Source organism: Sus scrofa, chromosome 13 (assembly GCF_054392235.1).
Source record: "Sus scrofa isolate SSC_HxYL_T2T_F1_AM1 chromosome 13, Sscrofa_HxYL_maternal_Yorkshire_Landrace_v2.0, whole genome shotgun sequence".
Taxonomy (NCBI): Eukaryota; Metazoa; Chordata; class Mammalia; order Artiodactyla; family Suidae; genus Sus; species Sus scrofa.
The window spans coordinates 122,208,818-122,229,432 of NC_139395.1; the positions used below are offsets into that span (position 1 = coordinate 122,208,818).

At 38.0% G+C, this 20,615-nt stretch overlaps 1 protein-coding gene across 50 annotated transcripts in view; it reads left to right on the forward strand.

Annotated features, from left to right (window-relative positions):
• Positions 1-20,615, forward strand: part of EGFEM1 (EGF like and EMI domain containing 1) — a 688,205-nt gene that overhangs the window by 475,218 nt on the left and 192,372 nt on the right. For 33 of the 50 annotated variants that reach the window (XR_014824257.1, XM_084990208.1, XM_084990195.1 and 30 more), the window contains 7 exons: positions 276-413; positions 5,036-5,158; positions 7,657-7,779; positions 8,142-8,333; positions 14,435-14,563; positions 16,018-16,146; positions 20,341-20,475. Coding sequence is in view for 46 of the 50 variants with exons in the window: in XM_084990208.1 (XP_084846334.1) it covers positions 276-413; positions 5,036-5,158; positions 7,657-7,779; positions 8,142-8,333; positions 14,435-14,563; positions 16,018-16,146; positions 20,341-20,475 (969 nt within the window). In the remaining 4 variants the exon portion in view is untranslated. The remainder of the gene's footprint in view (positions 1-275; positions 414-5,035; positions 5,159-7,656; positions 7,780-8,141; positions 8,334-14,434; positions 14,564-16,017; positions 16,147-20,340; positions 20,476-20,615) is intronic. The other 17 variants (XR_014824258.1, XR_014824260.1, XM_084990218.1 and 14 more) reach the window with 4 other exon arrangements.

Below are 20,615 nucleotides of genomic sequence, written 5' to 3' on the forward strand. Positions count from 1 at the left end.
GTAAGTGTCCTTTAAGATGTGTTTAATAACCACGGGTGGACTCATTAACTTTCTGCATCAGTTTTATCAATTTAGCATTATTTAGTATTTTGACATGGTACAGACATTTACAGTCCTTAATAGTCCTCAGACTTTTACTATTATATGTTTAGAGTGTTGACAGATTCCCAATAAAGTTTGTCATCTTCCCAACTGAAAGAGGGTACCCTTTGTTGACATATATTCAGATTTCTCTGTTGTTATGCTAATAACTCTTTTTTACTTGTTTTGGAAAGGGATTGAATTGGAAATTGTCAATAGCTGTGAAAAGAACAACGGAGGTTGTTCTCATCACTGTGAACATGCAGTTGGTGGGCCCCGTTGCTCCTGTAACCATGGACACCGGCTTGATTCAGATGAGAAAACATGCATAGGTAATGTGTGTGAAATGCCATCTTCCTTCAAAAGTTGCCCTGGATTCATTTAGTCTTTTCCTGTCTAATACTTAGCGCCATAATGTCGCCTTACCTCTCAAACTGCAAGGAGAAGTAAATTGAGCAGCGTCTCTCCTAGTGAATAAATATAAAAGAAATGTTAATTGATGGAAGATATTGCTGTGTTTAGATAGTTACTTTGAAGTTAAAGGAGATTCAAAACATATTATAGTATTTGTGGACTTACCGGTTTTATTTCTGGAAAATATTCCAAAGCCTATCTAACCATTTGATGTCCTTTGTATTTCCTACAACAAATGCTACCATGGACCCTAAATTTCCACACCTGATGCAGAAGTAAATCATCTGCGTTGGTTTTCAACTTGGTGATAAATTGGATGCACATTCAACTTCAATGTGGCAGGTAGCTACATTCCAAAAGAACACTTTAAAAGATACTGTTCTTTGGAAATCCCAGCTCAAACTCATTTTTAATAGATAACTTTTTCAACATATTATTAAAACTTAGATCATTTGAGAAAATGAGAAGAATAAATTCCACCCCAGCCTTACTTCATAATGAAATGTTTGGTCTAGAACTTCTGAGAAAAAGAAATATCTTCTAAAAGTAGGAGGAGTGGGCATCAAATTAAATTGCTATGTGCTCTGGGTCTGAGAGCACCTACAAGCATCTAAAGCAATTTGGAATTATTCAAGAATTATGACACTATATTTGCTTGTTTTTTTTTTGTGTGTGTGTGTGATACTTTATATCACCTTTCTTAAAAATTAGGATATGAGTACTAAAAATCTTTGACCATCTCATGTTATTCAGTGTGGTTTGGAACAAATTGAAGTACTGTAAAGAAGAGGTCAATTTCAAAGAACTATGTCCTTGGGATTTTTCAGTTTGGCACTAATGTGACAGAATGAGCTTCAAGGGATTTTCAAGTATTCTGGTTTCATTAATTCTTTAACCAAAACAATGTCATTACTTGTTATTTCTTGATCCAACATTGCCTTCTGCATTTTTCTCAGAATATAGAGTGGCTAACTTTATGAAACCAGTTGCTTGCCTTGTTTCTTTTTATGTAATGAAAAATATGCTTATAATTTTCCACCTTGCTAACATTTGTATCTCTGGAAACTTGTATCCTCCTTCCTCCCTCCATCCATCTGTTCTTCCTTCCATCCATCCATCCATCTTCTTCTTTTGACTAATGGATAAATGAAACTGAAATTTTGCTAAATTTTTTTGAAACATAATTTGGTATCTTTCCTTATTCTTTAAAAGTATGATGCAGTAAAGTTCTTAGTTATAGCCAGAAAAATGGCATCTGCTAGGGTCAAAATGTAGAAAATTACATATTTATGAGATTTCAGCAGTCAACATGACAATGTTATATTTTGTATGGCTCAATGAAATAAACATTTTCCAACAATAGGTAACACTCAATCCTAAAGACTAAATATTCATTAGAAAAAAGGCAGTGATTTGTTTGGAGTATACATATACATACTTACTTATTTGCCTAAGAACAACTTAAGGCCATGGATGCTTTGTAAAAAGCATTCATGCATGAAGAAAATTAAAATAATTTTCTTTTTAGCTTTATTTTCAGATCAACTATTTTTTACTAGAGAATATATGGATAAATGTGAAAATAAGTTACCCAGTCTACAAATGGTCAGTCTTGCCCAAATGTAAAAATTTATTAGGGTTAAAACCTAGAGATGTGTCAACATAGTTTGGAAGATATCTATATAAAATGCAAGTGTCTTACTAGATATAGGTTCACTAATTTAACAACTGGTAGTTATTAGAAAAAAATTTTTATTCTAATCTTTGGCACATTATTCAGTGACTGTGTGTGGTGGGGAGCAAACACAGAAGATCAAGTTTTATCAAGGTTTATTTTTGATGCTTTTCTGAAGTCATAGTCAAATGTTTGTTTTACCTGACTAGAATTGATGCTCTATTTTTAAAATATTTTTGAATCAAAGTATAGTTGATATACTGTATTTTATTAGTTTCTCTATAGCAAAGGGATTCAGTTATATATATATATATATTATTTTTCATATTCTTTTCTATTGTAGCTTATTACAAGATACTGAAAATATCTTGTGCTGTTCAGTAACTCCTTGTTTTTTATTTTATATACAGAAATGTGTATCTACTAATCCCAAACTCCTAATTTATTCCTCCCTCCCACCTTTGCCCTTTGATAACCATAAGTTTGTTTTCTATGACTATGAGTCTGTTTCTGTTTTGTACATCAATTCAATTGTATCATTTTTTAGATTTCACATATATGTGATAGCATATGATATCTGTCTTTCTCTGTACGATTTACTTCACTTAATATGATAATCTCTAATTCCATCCATGTTGCTGCAAAATGGCATTATTTCATTCTTTTTATGGATGCTCTATTTTTTGATTAAAGCTAAATTTTTAAGTTTACGTAGGTGAATTTATCTGTAATATTGCAATATTTGGCATATTGGCCAATGTAGAAAAAAATATGACCATCAGAAAGGGGGAAAATTAAAAAGAAAAAAATAAGCAAGCAAAGATCTTACTTACAATCAATAAGATCTGAAAAGAAATCAATAAACTTAGGAAAACAGGTGATACAAGGGTTGAAGGGACAGGGCATTTTAAGAAAGGATGGATGGAGTTTCAGATGAGTTCCAAACATGAGAAAGAGGTAGCCCACAAGGAATGATAACAGGGGAATCCAAAATGGATCATACAATGATAGATCAAGGAACTCATTTTTCTAGTTATGTGATGCAATTGTGCTCCTTGCTAGTTGCACAAGGAATTCTCAGACGTGTATGTTTACAGGGTCTGGTGGTATCTGAGAAGACTTTTTTCTTTTTTTTTTTTTTTGCTATTTCTTTGGGCAGCTCCCACGGCATATGGAGGTTCCCAGGCTAGGGGTCGAATCGGAGATGTAGCCACTGGCCTACACCAGAGCCACAGCAACGCAGGATCTGAGCCGCGTCTGCAACCTACACCACAGCTCACGGCAACGCCGGATCCTTAACCCACTGAGCAACGGCAGGGGCCGAACCTGCAACCTCATGGTTCCTAGTCGGATTCGTTAACCACTGCGCCACGACGGGAACTCCTGAGAAGACTTTTAAAAAATCTTGAAATATTTTTGAAATAAGAAAACCCCAAAAACATAAAAGATAATGTTTTAGGTAGAATAAAACTGATTTTTGAAGGTTTTTTGTTTGTTTGTCCTCTGTATTCATACCATTTAATCCATAGGAGAAAGGAAGGTTTAACATAGGAAAGGAAAAAAAAATGTCATCTAGAGTTTTGTGAGTACCATTGCTTGTGACATTTTGCAGGAGAAAAAACGTTTTGTGTCCAAATGACCTTCATTTAGATGTTTTATGGTGACCCTTAACCTTGGTTGATTGATTGCATTTTCTTTCCTTCCTTTCTCTTGTCTGCATTTTCTTACATTGGTACCCTTTCCAAGGTTAATTGAGACACTGACCTTTTATATCTGTGGCTGTTCATGTAGTTATGGAACAATGGGATTTTGTAAACTCTGCACTTATAAGCCACCCAACTTAACAGCTCAACAAACAAAGAGGGCAGAATTGAACCAAAGACCTGTAGCCAAAATCCCTTACCACACAATTCCCAGAATTTCCCCTAGGTAAAGCAGTGGGTGAAGAATCCGTTGCTACTCCTTAGCCAATTATATTATAAGTGATCACTTCAATACTTGCAATAAACAGAATTATCCTTTGGCCAAAAGGTTTCAGTTTGAAATCCTCTGGTGCAGCTTTATTTTCCCTAGGGCAATTATATCTTAGGAAGACACATGCAGGATTGTAGAATTCTAGAATAACAGTGCTGAAGGAGACCTAAAGATCATCATTTAGAAAGCTGTTTATCTGATAGGACATTTCAGGGTAATGGTGTCACCGATTATAATAAAAACTCGTCCCGGTCAAAACATCATCGAAAAGTTCAAGCAAACGCCCTGAAACATTCTGTCATTGAACACATAATGTTAAAATGATTATCTCTCGTCTCTCTGAACTGCAGTTAACCACTTCTCTTCCCAGTCCTGTGAATTTCTTTTGCTTGGGAACCTGAAGTTCTAGAAGAACAAACACGTTATGGGACTCAAGACTGCCTCCTCTTTGTAGCTATCAAATATTCACTAAATGAGAGGAATTTTTTGGCTCTTCTTCTCCAGCTTTTTTGTTTGTTTGTTTGGCTGGGTTTTTTTTTTTTTGTTTGTTTTTGTTTTTTTTTTGTTCTTCAGGTTCTCTGTTTATTCAGTCAGATTGCTGTTTAAACTGACGAAATAGATCTCTTTCCCTGTGCTTATAAATATATTTGGAGATTATTTACATGCTTTCAAAATAAACACCAGGCATAGGAGAAGCACACAAGGAACATAAACCGAAATGCAGGCCTCACTTGTTTTGTGTTATAGTTTCTTCACTGTCTGTACTGTGTAGCTGGAAAAATAGGAAATAAGTAGTCAAACAGTTTTAATTTAGACACAAGGCTTCTGATACTTCTATAGGTTGGTTGAATTCCTGTCTCTTCCATAACAGAAATGTCCTTTCCCCTTCAGACCTTGATGAATGTGAGAGTGGAGAGGCCTGCTGTACCCAGCTCTGCATCAACTATTTAGGAGGCTATGAATGCAGTTGTCGGGAAGGCTTTCGGATCAGTTCTGATGGTTGTACATGTGATGGTAAATTCCTGAGCCCTAACATGAAATCACTGATGTGGTGGGGCAGTCAGTGGAGGAGGACTATCTTAGGCAGAGGGTTGGGGTGGGGAAAGGAACCCTTTAACACCAAAGAGGCTCTGGATCTACCACTTACTGTTGTGTGAACTTGAGTGACAGTGCTCTGGGCCTCCAATCCTTTTCAGTAAAGCGAAGACAATTAGGGGTTAGTGGGTAAATTAAAAAAAGTCATAAATGTAAAGTGCCTTCTGCCGTGATTGACATGGAAATCACTCAACTCAAAGTAGCTATTACTATTACAATATTCATTGGCCCATAATCCCTTTTGCCAAATTTAATGTATATGGGCAACTGAGAGATTCCAGCAAGCCATAGCACATTGCCATAGGAATCATTCATGGCAAGTTTGACCAAAATCAGAGATGTGATTACTGAAAATCATTTTAATTAGAGGGCAATAGCAAGAGGATTGCTGGTTCATGAACCACAGTCCAATAGGTTTCAGAATCCTTCATATATTTGTTGTTAATCTAGCTAATGCAAGTTTTAAGATCAGTCATTTTATAATTTTGCAACTTATTTGTTGAAACTGGTTCACTTACCTTTAGATGATTTTCAGCTGATAGATATATTTTTATAAGATCTTTGGGAATTCCTGTTGTGGCTCAGTGGTAACAAACCCGACTAGTATCCGTGAGGACATGGGTTTGATCCCTGGCTTTGCTCATTGGGTTAAGGATGCAGCAGTGCTGTGAGCTGTGGTGTAGGTCATAGATGTGGCTTGGATCTCAAGTTGCTGTGGCTGTAGTGTAAGCTGGCAGCTATAGCTCCGATTTAACCCCTAGCCTGGGAACTCCCGTGTGCTGCAGGTATAGCCCTAAAAAGAAAAAAAAAAAAAAAAAAAGATCTAGGAGAGTTTGAATCTAGTGACTAAAGTCAATACATTTTTTTATATCATTAAAAAGGACTCCTGTAACTCATTGCTGTAAATTACTTTGAGTTTACCTTAAATATCTAATCTTTAAATTTTCATTTGTGATCATTATTGCCATTACTTTGAACTGTATTTTTCTTGAAATGAAATCAAAAATTGGAAGACATATCTATTTCACTAACAGTCAAATTATATAAGAAGACTTTAATGCCTCAGAGAAAAATAGTGTTTCCTGGATTAAAGAAATGAATTCTTGAATTCTGTTGAGGACGATAGGTGTATTTCTTCATATAGATGGCAAGCTCCCCAGCCTTGCAGTGTTAACAGCAAAGAACATACAATTACGATATCTATATATTCTAAACACAGTAGAGCATATTACCACTTATACCTCCTATCCAATTAACAGGGCCAAAAAAAGAAAAAAAAATTGAATTTCATGTTCCATCTGCTCTTAAGCAGAGTGAGCCAAGAGATGATTGTATGGCATGAATGTACATACTTGGGTACACACATCCAAATGGAAAAGGTATCTACAATCTGAGGCCAGGCCTAGAAACTCTACTTCATAAATGAACTTTGAGTATCATGATCACATTGACCCAAGTCTGGGCTCAGACGTGGACATAACACCAGTAAGTCATATGAGATCAAAGCTTAGGATTCTCCCATCTCTAAAATTCTTGTACAAACCTTGTACAGAATTATGTATGGAATAAATGGTTCACCATAGATATTGAATAATTCGAGTGATTGAACATTCTGCAAAATGGTGCCCAGCCTGAGATCATTTAAATTTAAAATTTTTCATCAAAATCTCATGAATGGAGTTCCCACTGTGGCACAGAGGGTTAAGAATCTGACTGCAGTGGCTTGGGTCACTGGGAAAGTGGACGTTCTAACCCCAGGCCTGGTGTATTATGTTAAAGGATCTGGCATCATTGCAGCTACAGCATAGGTCACACCTGCTACACAGATTCAGTCCCTGGCCCGGAACATCCATGTGCCACAGGTTCGACCATTAACGAAAACAAACTCTTGGAGTTCCCGTTGTGGTGCAGTGGTTAACCAATCCGACTAGGAGCGATGAGGTTGCGGGTTCAATCCCTGGCTTTGCTTAGTAGGTTAAGGATCTAGCGTTGCTGTGAGCTGTGGTGTAGGTTGCAGGCGGCTCCGATTCCACACTGCTGTGGCTCTGGCGTGGCTCTGGCCTAGCTTTGGCTCTGATTAGACCCCTAGCCTGGGAATCTCCATATGCCGCAGGAGTGGCCCTAGAAAAGGCAAAAGGACCAAAAATAATAATAATAAGAAAAATAAAAAATAAAAAACAAACTCATAAGCGAGCTTTTGGAAAGACCTTGTCTATGTAGATAAACTATGGTGAACTTGAAAAATGAGTGAAAGAAAAATAATTGGCAGGGTGCACTTGAGGAAGAATTCAGGGCTATGCTTTCTCTATGGCAATATATTGTCATTGGTTAAGAAAGGTGATAGATATACCTATGAGTTCATAATGTCTATTTTCTCTCTCAATACCTAAGAGCAGACATTGTTTAACTTTTCCTAGATGTGGATGAGTGTCTGGAGGTCAATATTGTCTGTGACCAACTATGTATTAACTCTGTGGGAACCTATGAGTGTACTTGTGAGGAAGGCTACAGAATTGGAAGTGATGGAAAAACTTGCATCTGTAAGTGGCCGAGAAGAATTTTGTCAAATCTTGTCTAAACGACTTTGACCCTCATCTTGTTCTTCAGGAACACGGAGACCAGATATTCTTTAACTCAACCTCTCCTCCCCTTTCTCTCTTCATAGACTGAGATCTTTCTTTTTTCTTTTGTTCTCTGTGGCAGTTTCAACGCTGTGCTTGCTGCGTCTCACCTCATTTACTGTGAACTGTTTGAAATGGCCTTCGCAAAGACTTTTACCTTTCAGCCGCCTCCCTGCCTTGGCTGTCTAGTTCAAACTCTCATTTCTCTCATCAACCCTGGCTCAGCGTTTCCTTCTTGTAACCAGCATGTGGAATCCATGCATTTCCCTGTTTGGTCTTAGCTTTAGACGATGATGAGCTAGAGGAAGAAGAAGAATTAGACATTGTGAGGTTTCCAGGTCTTCTATTCAAGAGCGCACCTCAACTGCTTCATTATGGGGCTACCTCTTTGCCTCTCACCCAGGAGGAGGAAGATGATGAGGAGGAAGAGGGAGAGGATATTCGAGGAGAATCGACTGCTTTGCACAGAGTTGGTGCGTAAAAGAATGTATCTCATTATAATCACCTCTTTCCTCTATTTTTAGATAATTCACATACATTTCTTATAGGCAATTTCATTATCAATATTTAATGCTATCAATTGTTTTAAGGTGATATTAGCAAGAAAAGTAGAACCCAAGTTGCTTCTTCAAAACTTCCTGTCAAATTAGTCATCTTTTTCATTTCTTCCCTTTACACAATAAAGGGGTGCTATGTAGGTATGTGTGGACTGGGGTGGGGGTGTTGGGTGGTGGGGGCTATTGAAAATGTGATACAGTGAAATGGAGCTGAAAAGTATCTTTGAATTAGCACAATGGAGAGAAGAATTGGGACCTTTTACTTGTAACAGTTTAAACTCCACCAGAAGTCATTTTTGTATAGTTAAAATTTACCATAAATAGCCTTAAAATCTAGTCTCCTTTTAGATTTTAAAATGCTGAGAACCAATGGTTCAATATGCTCAAGTGGACCAAGAAAAAATATCTTTACAAATGTGAGCTGTTTTCTTATATATCCATGCAACAGAACTCAAGCATCAAATCACTTCTGATCAAAATAAATTAGCATAACCTCTTTCAAAAGTAACAGTTTGCAGCCAGTCAGCTGCTGCTTTTTCTTTTCTTTGTAAGATAGAGCTGCTCTTTTTGTTCTCCCTCTATTCGTTGTATTTTAAGAATATCAAAGCTTAATGATTGCTTTAGAAGCATCTGTAAAATGGCAGATTTGTTTATATGCTATAGTCAATCATAATCATATCAATTAATGCATCTGCGTAAAAATAGAGATGCTTTAATGTTTCTCAATTAGATAATTTGCTGCTCAAAGTCAGGATAGAAATAGTTCTGACCAAGGCAATCAGAACTTGAATGGCCAAGATCTAGGGAGAAATTCAGACAAGTGAGATGGGCAATCTGGACTACTTTTCTCCTTGAGCCGGTTGCTCCTGTATGGGCTGTGCAGGCAGAGAAGCCAGGAAGTCTACAGACAGCTGCTAAGAGAGTGAGGAGCTAAGCACTCCACAGGTGCTGAGGAGGTGGGAGTCAGAATTCAGAATCTGCCAAAGTGGAGCAGCCTGGCTGAACATGACAAGCTTTCAACCAGGATGTCTGAAAGACCCCCACCTAGAACTAGGGGCAGAGCTTGAAAATAGCCTTAAAACAACTGCAATCAAGTCCCTCCATCCTTATTCAGATTAAAATAATTTCCCTCAAAAACAGAATGGTAAAACACATTAGGGTACATTTATATGATACAATATGACACATCCATAAAAAATAGTGTACATACAATGTGGGTGGGTCTCACAAACATTATGTCAAGTGAAAGAAACTTAATGTTAATCAGTACCTACTTTATGATTCCATTTATATATTGTTCTGTTGACTAAAAAAATATACAACCTGAAAGTTGAGAGTTAAATTTTATTTGGGGCAAAATTAGGACTTAAGCCTAGGAGGCAGTATTTCAGGTAGCCCTGAGAAACAGCTCTGAGGCAGTGGGGGAGGAGCTAGGATGTACAGGAGTTTTTGCAACAAAGGGCAGGGAGCAGGAACAAAAGAGGCAGGGACTCACTGAAATCATTCCTTTGATATGCACCTCTGCTATCCAGGCCAGTATCCTGAGTTTTCACAGCAGGCAAGACTCACTGCCTCTCACCCTTAGAGACATTCTTTACACTTAACTACAGACTGGGCTGAAATACCACCCAAGGAGGAAAAGGGGGAATATCAGGCTATGATAAAGGTGAGGGGGAGGTGCATGCTGTACACACACATTTTACAAAAGTTTGTTGCTGATCTCTTGAAGGTTACTATCAGTCAAAAGAAGCAGACATCACCATGAAGGAGTTTAGTGTTTTTCTAGATATGAGGAGATACAAGAATTGGGCACATAATATCTTCTCCTAAAAATATCTTGACTATCTGAAGGCCTGTTCTTCCAGTTTTCCCAGAGCGCAGAGTGCCTCACTCCTGGTCTCTACCCTGAGCTCCACTCAGGGGCTGCTGAGGGTTTGCAGCTGCAGTGGCTCATGTTTTACTCCATGGAGAGGCTGATGGCAAGTGCCAAACTTCAGTTCACAGTTCAAAAATAAGGGAAAAATCATTTATTGTGATAAAAATCAGGATAGTGCTTAATTTGGCGGGCTAATGATTGAGAATCAGCATTTGAGTTTTTGTAGTGCTGATATTAATCTATATCTTGATCTGGGAGACCTTTGCTTGGGGTTTTTTACACTACCGAGAAAAAATATGAAGTGTGCACTTGAGTTTTGTGCACTTCTCTGAAAGTATACTAAATCTCAATAAAAAGGCTTACTTGGGAAAAAAAACAAAGTTTGCCTAAAAAAAGCCTTGGAAGGAAAAACACTAAAGTGTCAGGAACATTGATTATTTTTATGTTCAGAAATCCATGCTAATTTCTTTTCTTTTTTTTTTTTTTAAACTTTCTTAAATATCCTAAATACTCTTTTGGGACTATTTCCCAAGTTCTATTTTCAAAGGCATTTCTTTACTATTGTCTTTTTCTGGGACTCTTTAAGAAATATGCCCAAGGATCATGTGTGCTTGTTTTTTGGGAAATGAAGGGTTTCATCTTCCTTTTCAGTGATGTAAACAGTGCGGATCCACTAAGGTGGTCTCACATTGCACTCTGTTTAGATCAGACCTGCGCACACAATTGCAGTTTGAGCTGTGAGGACTGCATGAATGGAGGCAGGTGCCAGGAAGGAAATAGTAGGTGCTCCTGCCCAGTTGGCTGGGGAGACATTCTTTGTAATGAAATAAGTGATACCTTGAAGAGGTGGTAAGAGGGTGATGAATTCTCCTTTACTACTGGTAAACTACTGGTGATGAGTTTACATGCATTCTCCCTAAAATGTTTTAACAAAATTAGCAACTGAGATGGGTGAGAAGTCAATTTATTCATTTGCACAAAGAACATCTATGAAGCACTGAGGTTTCAAAGTGAACATGTGATGAAAATGGGGGATTTTGTGTTCTGTCTCTTGTTTATCCATGGAACATAAAAGTTAATAAAAGATCCTGATATTCGAGGCCTGTAACAATCCCTCCATTTAAATAAATCATTAGGCCCTGGCAGACTATTCCCAATGAAGAAAAAAATGAAAAGATTTGTGTTGCAAAGTGCAATTGATGGAACTACTTGACTCTTTGCTGCCTAATGTTTTGTTTGTGTTTGCCTTTCTTTTTCTTTTAAACAATATGTAAGTACAGCCAGTGACACTTTAGATTTTTTAATATGTCTCCTATGAGAAAATGTCAATGATTTGAGAAATACTACCCCTAATAAACTTTTCCTTTATAGTTTAAATGGAGGTTTACTTGCAGGTACTAAAACTGCCAAGTAATAAAAACATAATATATTGACTATCCTTATTTCCTCTTTCTCTTTTAAAATTTCCCTCATAAATTTTTTTTAATAAAAGAGTTTTCTTAGTCTCTGTGAATGACTTGGAAGATGATGTAAGCAGATTTTCTTTTTAACCCTCTGCATAGGGGAAGGAAGGGCACGAATACTGTTTCTATTATGAGATAAATGCAAAAGTTGGCTTATAACATGAAGTGGTTTGCCCAGAATTACTAGTTAGAGTGTTGAGGATTTTCCTCAAGTATAGCTCTGACCAGTTTTCTTGCTGCTCAAAAAGCCTCAGGAGTGTCCCATTTCCTGATACAGAAACTAACCTAGACATGCGACTAACCTAGTCACTGGCAACAGTCTAATATGGGGCCCTCATAAATGCTTTTTTCTTTTTATCTATAACTTTTTGACCAGCTTATCATTTCAAGCAAACCAAATCACTCACTACTTAATACTTTGCAGCTTTGTGTCTTTTGCTAAACTGCCGTCTTTGTCACCATTTACCGCATGAATCTTTATTTGATGGCCCCAGTCTAACCACAACTACTTATAATTTGGTGCACTTACCGTCTCTCTCTCTCTCTCTATTGATTTAGAGTTAGTTCGTTATGCTCCTGTTCTATTTCCCTTACTAGCCTAGGAGCCTGTTGGCAAGGTCCTATTCACATTTCTCCAAATTAGAGGCAGCCAGGGCATGAATGAATCAAAGTTTGTACTGAGACACTCAGCTATATTGACCTGCCACTTGGCATAGTCAACTGTATCAAACTGGGATCGAATAAATATTATTGCATGAGTATTAGGAATTAAGAAAGTAAATGTTTGCCTTATATTTTGTGAATGTTTGCCTTACATTTTGTGAATTTTGTTGGTAAAGGTGCATCTTCCAAACCCTTGATCCTTAACATGTCAGCATAAGAAATGAAACTAACAATCTATCATGAATGGCATCAGAATAAAAGTCTGACACAAAATGAATATAAAATATTGAAAATGAATCTCCTGACAAAATGAAAATGACATAATCCCTTCTATGACTTTGGAAAAACCTGACATTCTTCTAAGTGTTCACATAGTCCTATAAATGGGAGTCTGTCCCTGAAAGCAGAAGCTTATATCTTCCTTGTGTTTCCTCTATTTTTCATTTTTTTTTTTTTACAAAAATGAAAAAAGAACAATCCAAATTGGGGGGGGGGGAAGCTCAGTACTTCTTTAACAAAGAGGAGAGTGAGAACATTTTCTTAATGATCCCTATAAACTGTAGTAAGTGGAAGTCACCAATCACTCATCACTAGTATTTCTGAGAGTACCAGCTCTTCAAAAAAAAGAACATTCTGCAGGGATCTGGAGAGTTAGTGTTTCCATTGTCTTTATTGGTCTATAATGAAAACCTCTACCTTGCTGTCTTAGGAATTTTTCCAAGTAGTTACAATGAAATGATTTAAAAATTGCCACATAATAGCACATTTTAGAACTCCATTTCTTTTGAAGAGACTTCATACCTATCTCATTTGTTATGTGAGACTCTATTCAGTAGAAAGAGAAGACAGATATTTTCATATGACAAAAGAATGGACTGTGTATTATATGGAAGGAAGGATTTGTGACTTCTTCCATGTTATCCAGCTATGGTTTAGGGCATGTTTGTTTAAAACTTTTTTCTCCTAGATAATTGCTCTGTTTGATGTCAATGAAGTATTCAGAAAATCCCATTTCTCTGTGATAGCATATTCTTCTTTTTGTGGGAGAGTACCCAATGATAGTGTTGGTCTATCAATGTTGATGCCTTCCTGTAACCCAGATACTGTGCAAGCCATTTAAACTTCCTTAGCTTCATTTTCCAGGTATATATTCTTCATTTGTGCCACCCATAGTTACTATAAGAATTCAAAGACTTGCTACATGTAAATTAACAACGTAGGCCTCAACCTCTTTGCTAATTTCTTTCTCTCTTATCCCTTTTGCTTTCCTTGAAAGCAAAGGAAAAAAGTGAATAAGAAGCCAAGTTTCCATATTAGCATCTGGAATGGTGGGGCTGTATACAGGAGGTGACCTAAATGTAGTTTTATAGTATTTAGCTGATTATGGTAAAATGTCAATTTAAATGGTTTCAAAAACTATCTCAACAGCTATAGTTATACAAGTTAAGCTTAAAGTCATAGACATTTTCCCCAGTTTATTTTTTAATAGAATAATAAGCATTCCTTCCTGAAAACAACAAACCAAAGAAAATAGTTGTTTGCTGGACTTCATCAGTCTTTGACATTGAAGAATATCTTGGGACCTGCAAGTCAGTCTTAGTTACATTCATTTCTGGTTACAGATATTTTTCTATATTTTCTTCCCATTTTTCAAAATAGAAAATGCTGTTTGTTTCTCATTGTGGTTAGTGACAGCTATACAGCAAAAATGTTTAGGTAGTTATGAAAATGTGAGGATTAGAGTTAAAGAAACAAGGTAAAATTTTGCAGGCAAACCTTGTTAGCAGTTCCTCAGTCAGCATCATTTTAACTAGGTGCATCAGTAATTCCCCCAGGAATGATGATGTCATTCAAATTTGAAACACACTAGAGACTCTTCCTGGGACCGCTAGTTGCAGCAATTCTAATTATTCAGAATCCATTCTAATAGAAAGATGAGCTTTTCTCTTTTCTCTCCATTTATATCACAATGAGTATGTTAGACTGCATGTTCACCTTCTCCATTTTCTTGGTAGCTTGTTCCCCAGAGACCAGTGGGACAGAGTGTAACGGCATCTGTGATTGTCAGAATGGAGGCACCTGTGATCCTCTGACTGGGCAGTGCCAGTGCCCCCTGGGGGTTCATGGGAAAACCTGTGGAAACGGTAGGAATGGCTGGTGCTGGTCATATGAGACCACTCTTTAACTTCTTGAAATTTCTAATGGTAAATGAATGAAATGGAAGGTACGTCTGTATTTTCGAGGTGGTCTTTTCTGAAGAAGAAAAAGGCTGTGTCTGTCTGTACAAGAGTATAATTTCCTTGACTAATGACGTGTATAACAGAACAAAATAAGTGATTTTAAATCTCAACCTGTGATCTAAGAAGATGAATTCTGATACAGAGAGAGCCTTTTTTATCCACCGAGCAAAATGTTGCTTTTGCGTGTGCAGGTTTGGGCTTAGGGGCTGGGCTGAATTGATTTGCTCTGCATAATAAAAGAAAGAAGAAATAAAGCTCTTTGGGCCAATCAGGACGGAAGTAAGATTAAAATCAGAGAAGAAATGGAGAGGAAAGAGAAAGGAAAAAAGAGGAGAAAAGATGGATGAAACACTCACAAAATACCAATCCAATGAGTGCTAAGTGTGGATTTTTCAGGGAAACCAATAAAGAGATGACGTTTTCTACAAGGCTAGATAAAACAAACAAACATACAAACAAAAAACACTGCTTAAACAGGCCCAGGATCTGAAGGAAGAGAGTCAATGAAGACATAAGTCTTTAGGGACCACCAGAAATTATGAGGAGTTTATTATCTCACAGATCATGGAACTGGGGAGATGGAAACAAAGTTTTCTTTCTCTCTCTGAGAGGTACAGAAAGGCTCCTGGTGCCATCCTACTTATTTATCCCCCTGCATAATATTTATTCATGTATTCAAAATATATGTATTAAGTGTTTGCAAGGCACTGTGCCGAGCTTTATGATATGGTAACAAAACAAAAATAAAAAAGCTCCTGGTCCTTTCACATGGAACTTACAGTCTTGTTCAAAGCAGACATAGGTTACAAATGTTGGTAGGTATCACAAATTAAATATTAATGTGTGTTGGGAGCTCAGACCATGAGGACAACACAGAATGTGTGAGCCAGGGAGCGACTTCTAGAGAAGTGAGGCTTAAGCCAAAGCCTGCAAAATGAGAAGATGTGAGGTAGCAAAAGAGAGAGGGAAGAGCATTCCACACTGAGGGGGCCATGTGTTGCCTGACCCTGAAGTGGGAAAGAGTGAAGTGCATTGGAAGCACCTGAGGAGGGTCAGCCAGTGGAGTGAAAGTCAGTCAGGGAGATATTAGTGCAACATGAGATCAGCCAGTGCAGAGGAGGCTCGTTTGTTGTGTAAAGTTTGGACTATTTAACTTGACAGCAATGGCAGGTCATTGCTGAAATCTTTGGCAGAGGATATAAAATCATAGGTGTGGTTTTTAAAAGATTTCTCTAGGCTCAGTCCAATCAGGTTAGAAACGTCCTGCCTTTTGCAAGGTTCTGCTTTTCTGAAATAACAGCTCTAGCAAGGCTTGCATGCTGGTTAATCCTTGCTTTATTTGTCTTTTTACCCTCCAGGATGCCCAAAAGGATTCTTTGGGAACAACTGCAAAAGGAAATGTAACTGTGCCAACAATGGCCATTGCCACAGGGTGTATGGTGCCTGCATGTGTGAGCCAGGACGCTATGGGAGGTTTTGTCATCTGAGTAAGTCACAGGCACTAAATTTTCTCTCTGGTGAAGCAAGGAAGCTCAGAAAAATACTGAAATATCTTAGTGTCAACTTAAAGAAAGACACCTATCATCAGTTGTGTTTTAGATTGTACTCTGGTTCTTGCTGGGAACTCTAGTCCAGGAAACAGTCACTCAGATAGCTCTAATGAAACTGTTCCAAGAAGTAGGGGAGAAGCCAGTGTTTTTTGTTTTGTTTTGTTATGTTTTGTTTTTTGTCATTTTAGGGCTACACCTGCAGCATGTTGAGGTTCCCAGGCTAGGGTTCAAATCGGAGCTGTAGCTGCTGGCCTACAACACAGGCACATCAATGCCAGATCTGGCCATATCTGCGCCTTACTCCACAGCTCACAGCAATGCCAGATCCTTAACCCACTAATCAAGGCTGGGGATCAAACCTGCATCCTCATGGATACTAGTTAGATTCATTTCTGCTGAGCCATGACGGGAACTCTGAGAAGCTGGTGTATTAGTATCTATTTCTCACTTCGCATACACATCTCACTTAATTTTAGATTTGACTTAATTGTCCCCACACCTGTTGTATGGTATCATACATTATTCTTTATTTATGTAAAATAAAATGCCCTATATATTACAAAAGGTGTAATAATATGAAATTACTTATACATTTTAAAAATGTTTGCAAGTTATGTGAGTCTGTATCTCTATAAAATACCTTTTAAAAGTTATACTGAAAAATAAACACTGTTTAATAAGAAAGCATGTGTGTTTATACACACACATACACACACACATACACACACACACACACACACACACATATATATATATATATACATATATTTGAATACATGTTGGATAAAGAATCTGGGGTAAATTCTTCCTTAGATATGCATCTCTCTAACCATCTAAGATTCTGTTAATCTAAAGCACAGAGTGCCTCATCCTGTTTTTCATCCCAAATTCCCCTCTCAGTGCACTGTTAGTGAGCAACTTCACTAACTGGACTTAACCCTTGTGGAAATGGGTAGTGAGCAACACATCTCTGTTCTTTGTTTACATTAGACAAAGGAAGACAGCATGACATATTTTATATGGTCGTATCATAGTAATTTACGTTCTAGTCTTTATTTAATCCCCCTTACATTATAGAATCTACATTTTGATGAATGAAAGAAAAATACTTCTGGAGTCTACATTTTTTCCTAGTTAGTATCTACCTTGATTATTGAGAGAGGATTGTTAATAGTTCTTTGAAGTTGAACATCCCACACTTTACAAAAGTTATATCAAAGGCCCAGAACAAGTGTCCTTTATTTCTGGGTTCTAGTGCAGGAAGATATCATTCTCTAAAATTTATAAAACATGCTATTCATTTTGCATTTTGATCAGCAATCACATCCTGCAAAACATTTGCGAAAACACAGTCACCAATAGATGTTTCAGCCCATCAGTGACTTTAAGATGTCTCCCAGTGAGACAGCTCGGGATGCCTACCACGCATCCCATCTTGCAACTGTGTGCATTGCTGGCCAGCCTGAAACAATCTGCACTTTGCTTCCCCATCTATTCCATATGCCCTCTCTGAAAAGCCTTTCTGAGTGAACTGCAATAACACCACGACCCATTTTTAAGAACACAGACCTTTTAGAGTCTTATACCATATTTTTAGTTGAATATTCATGGATTTTATCTATTTCAGAAAAGGCAGGTACCTTAAAAACACACAGTAAACTGCGAATTCTCCAATAAGAGAGCCGGCGATTGTGTTATAGGAAACTGATCCTGGGTCATAGGGAAAGGTTTGAACAAGCAAAGCAAAGAGAAGGGGAGAAGCCGTGGTATATGAGGACCATGCAGGTGCTGGTAGTGTGTTCCAGAGCATCAAGTTCCCCCCAAGAGCATGCCAAGGGAAGAAACCTACCCAGAAACAATGATAGCATTGTTGCTGTTATTGTTCCTTTGGGGTAACAAGACACATGCCGTTTTAGTAATAACTTTTGAATAATTTATAAGGTAATATTAGAGGTTTTGATGAAAAAAATTTCAGTCATAATTTACCTGTGCAAAAAATGTCAAAAGCAGATAGTGTTGGTGGTGATGGTGGTTAGCATTCGGAATTTGACCATCTTTAGAAAGAACATACACATTCCCGGTCTTCAGAACTCTTATCACTCAGACTTGAACCTTCCTGTATTAATGCCACTTGCTGGGCCCTAAGAAGCCTGAATTTGCAATCCTATGTAAATTTTGTAGAGCTGGCATAATAAAGTACCTCTGGTTGAGTTCCTTAAACAACAGAAACATTTCTGGAGGCAGAAGTCTGGGATCAAGGTGTGGGCAGGCTATGCTCCTTCTAGGGAAGGATCTATACCAGGCCTCTCTTCTAGCTTCCCATAGTTCCTTGGTTTGTAACAGCATAACTCTGGTATTCTCATGGTGTTTTCCCTGTGTGAGTACCTCTGTGTCCAAAGTTCTCCTCTTTATAAGGACCCCAGTCATGTCAGAGTATTGGCCCGCCCACTTCAGTATGACTTCATCTCAACTAATAACATTGTCAATGACACAATTTCCAAATGAGGTCAGATTCTGAGGAATTGGAGGTAAGTATTTCAATACATGCATTTTTGGAAGACACATTTCAATGCATAGCAAACCTGGAATAGACCCTAGATTGCCAAAAATGTTACTGCTTTCACTTTTTCTCTTTTTTCTAAGACTATTTCCCTAGTTATATGTTCTCAACACACCCAGTGACAACTTTTAAGTATTCCATGGTGTCTGAGTTGTCCCCAAACCACTGTTCTGCATACTAAACCGGGACAAGTAGGGCATGGAAGCCAACCTAGGGAAGCATGTTCTCTAGAATGAGCAAGAAGAGGACCACACCAAGGAAGATGGTAGCTCTGAGAGACCCTGGGGCTTGGTGGGTCTGGGAAAAGACTCAACACTTAGAAGATGCAGGAAAGATGACAGAGGTATTGTAAAATTTATCATCCAGACAGGGTACTGCTAACAGTGAAAAGAGGCCCTGTTAGTAATTCTGCTCTGCTTTTCCATGAGGATGAAGGTTGCTCAGTGGGTTAAGGATCTGGCATTGCTGTGAGCTATGGTGTAAGTTGAAGACGTGGCTTGGATCCTGTGTTGCTGTGGCTGTGGCGTGGGCCAGCAGCTACAGCTCTGATTTGACCCAAAGCCTGGGAACCTCCATGTGCCATGGGTAGAGCCCTAAAAAGCAAATAATAATAATAATAATAATGATAATATAATTCTATTCTGCCTTAGGAGTAACTCTATCTGTCCCTGACAACTGAGATAAGGATAACCCTCCATGCTGGCATCGTAATGACCACTTTAAATTATCTTTGCTAATAATGGCAAATATTAGCAGATCCTAATAATTTCCATCCATGAGAAAGTCAAGGGGCTTATTTTGTTCTCTCCAAGCATCTTTCCACAGCAAAGCCTATACAGGCATATAATACAATTACTTTGTGTCTGAAAGGCACTTGGAGGATCTTTTATTTGAGTCCTTAAGACATCTGTAGGAGAGAAAAAAATTGTCATATTTTGTAAAGGGAATTGAATTACCCTAAGTAACTCCCCAAAGAGAGAACTAAAGACATGTTTTCCTGAATGCAAAGGTGGGGCTTTTTCAAATTAGAATTCCTGTGCTGACTACTATCCCTAAAACTCAAAGCCATGGGAAAAATATTGAGGGGAAGACAAGCACCATTTGCCAAAGATGTGGCCAAGATAATGCTGCTGTCAGGATGAAAGTTTTGTGTCATCGACACGATGTAAAATTATTTTGGATTACCATGTAATGAAAGGGAATGAAAACCATGGTGAGCCGTCCCATCAATGCTTGTCCATCATCACTGTGCTGCGATGGCAGGTCTTAGAGGTCCTTGGAGGATATTAACTACAGGCACCAACGGAGCACATTGAGAAGCAATTTCTCTCCTGGAAGCACCAAAACCTTTTAAGTAGTTTAGTCTTCACTATTCACATCCAGTTGCCAAAAAGCAAATGAATTGCCTGAATTGAAAGCCATTTGTTTCCCTATTTTTTTGTTGGCAGTCAGGATGATCCCCTTGTTTTCCCCATAATCAGGCCCCACAGAACTACATGCTTGTGCACTAACAATGTAAAAGAAACAAAGCATGGTTTTCAAGTGACCGGTTTGCCTCAATCTGCTTGCAGACTGTCCCAAGGGGTCCTACGGAGCTGGCTGCTCTTCAGAATGTCAGTGTGTGGAGGAGAACACCCTGGAATGCAGTGCCAAAAATGGCAGTTGCACCTGCAAATCTGGTTACCAAGGCAACAGATGCCAGAAAGGTAAAATCTGATGATAAATTTTCTTTATTCTCTAATAACAATGCTCGGCTTTTGTTTAGCACCATATGATCATTAATTAGTTAATCCACAAGTGTCCTCAGGAGATCGGTAAGCTTTATTAATCCCCTGTTTGCAGGTGA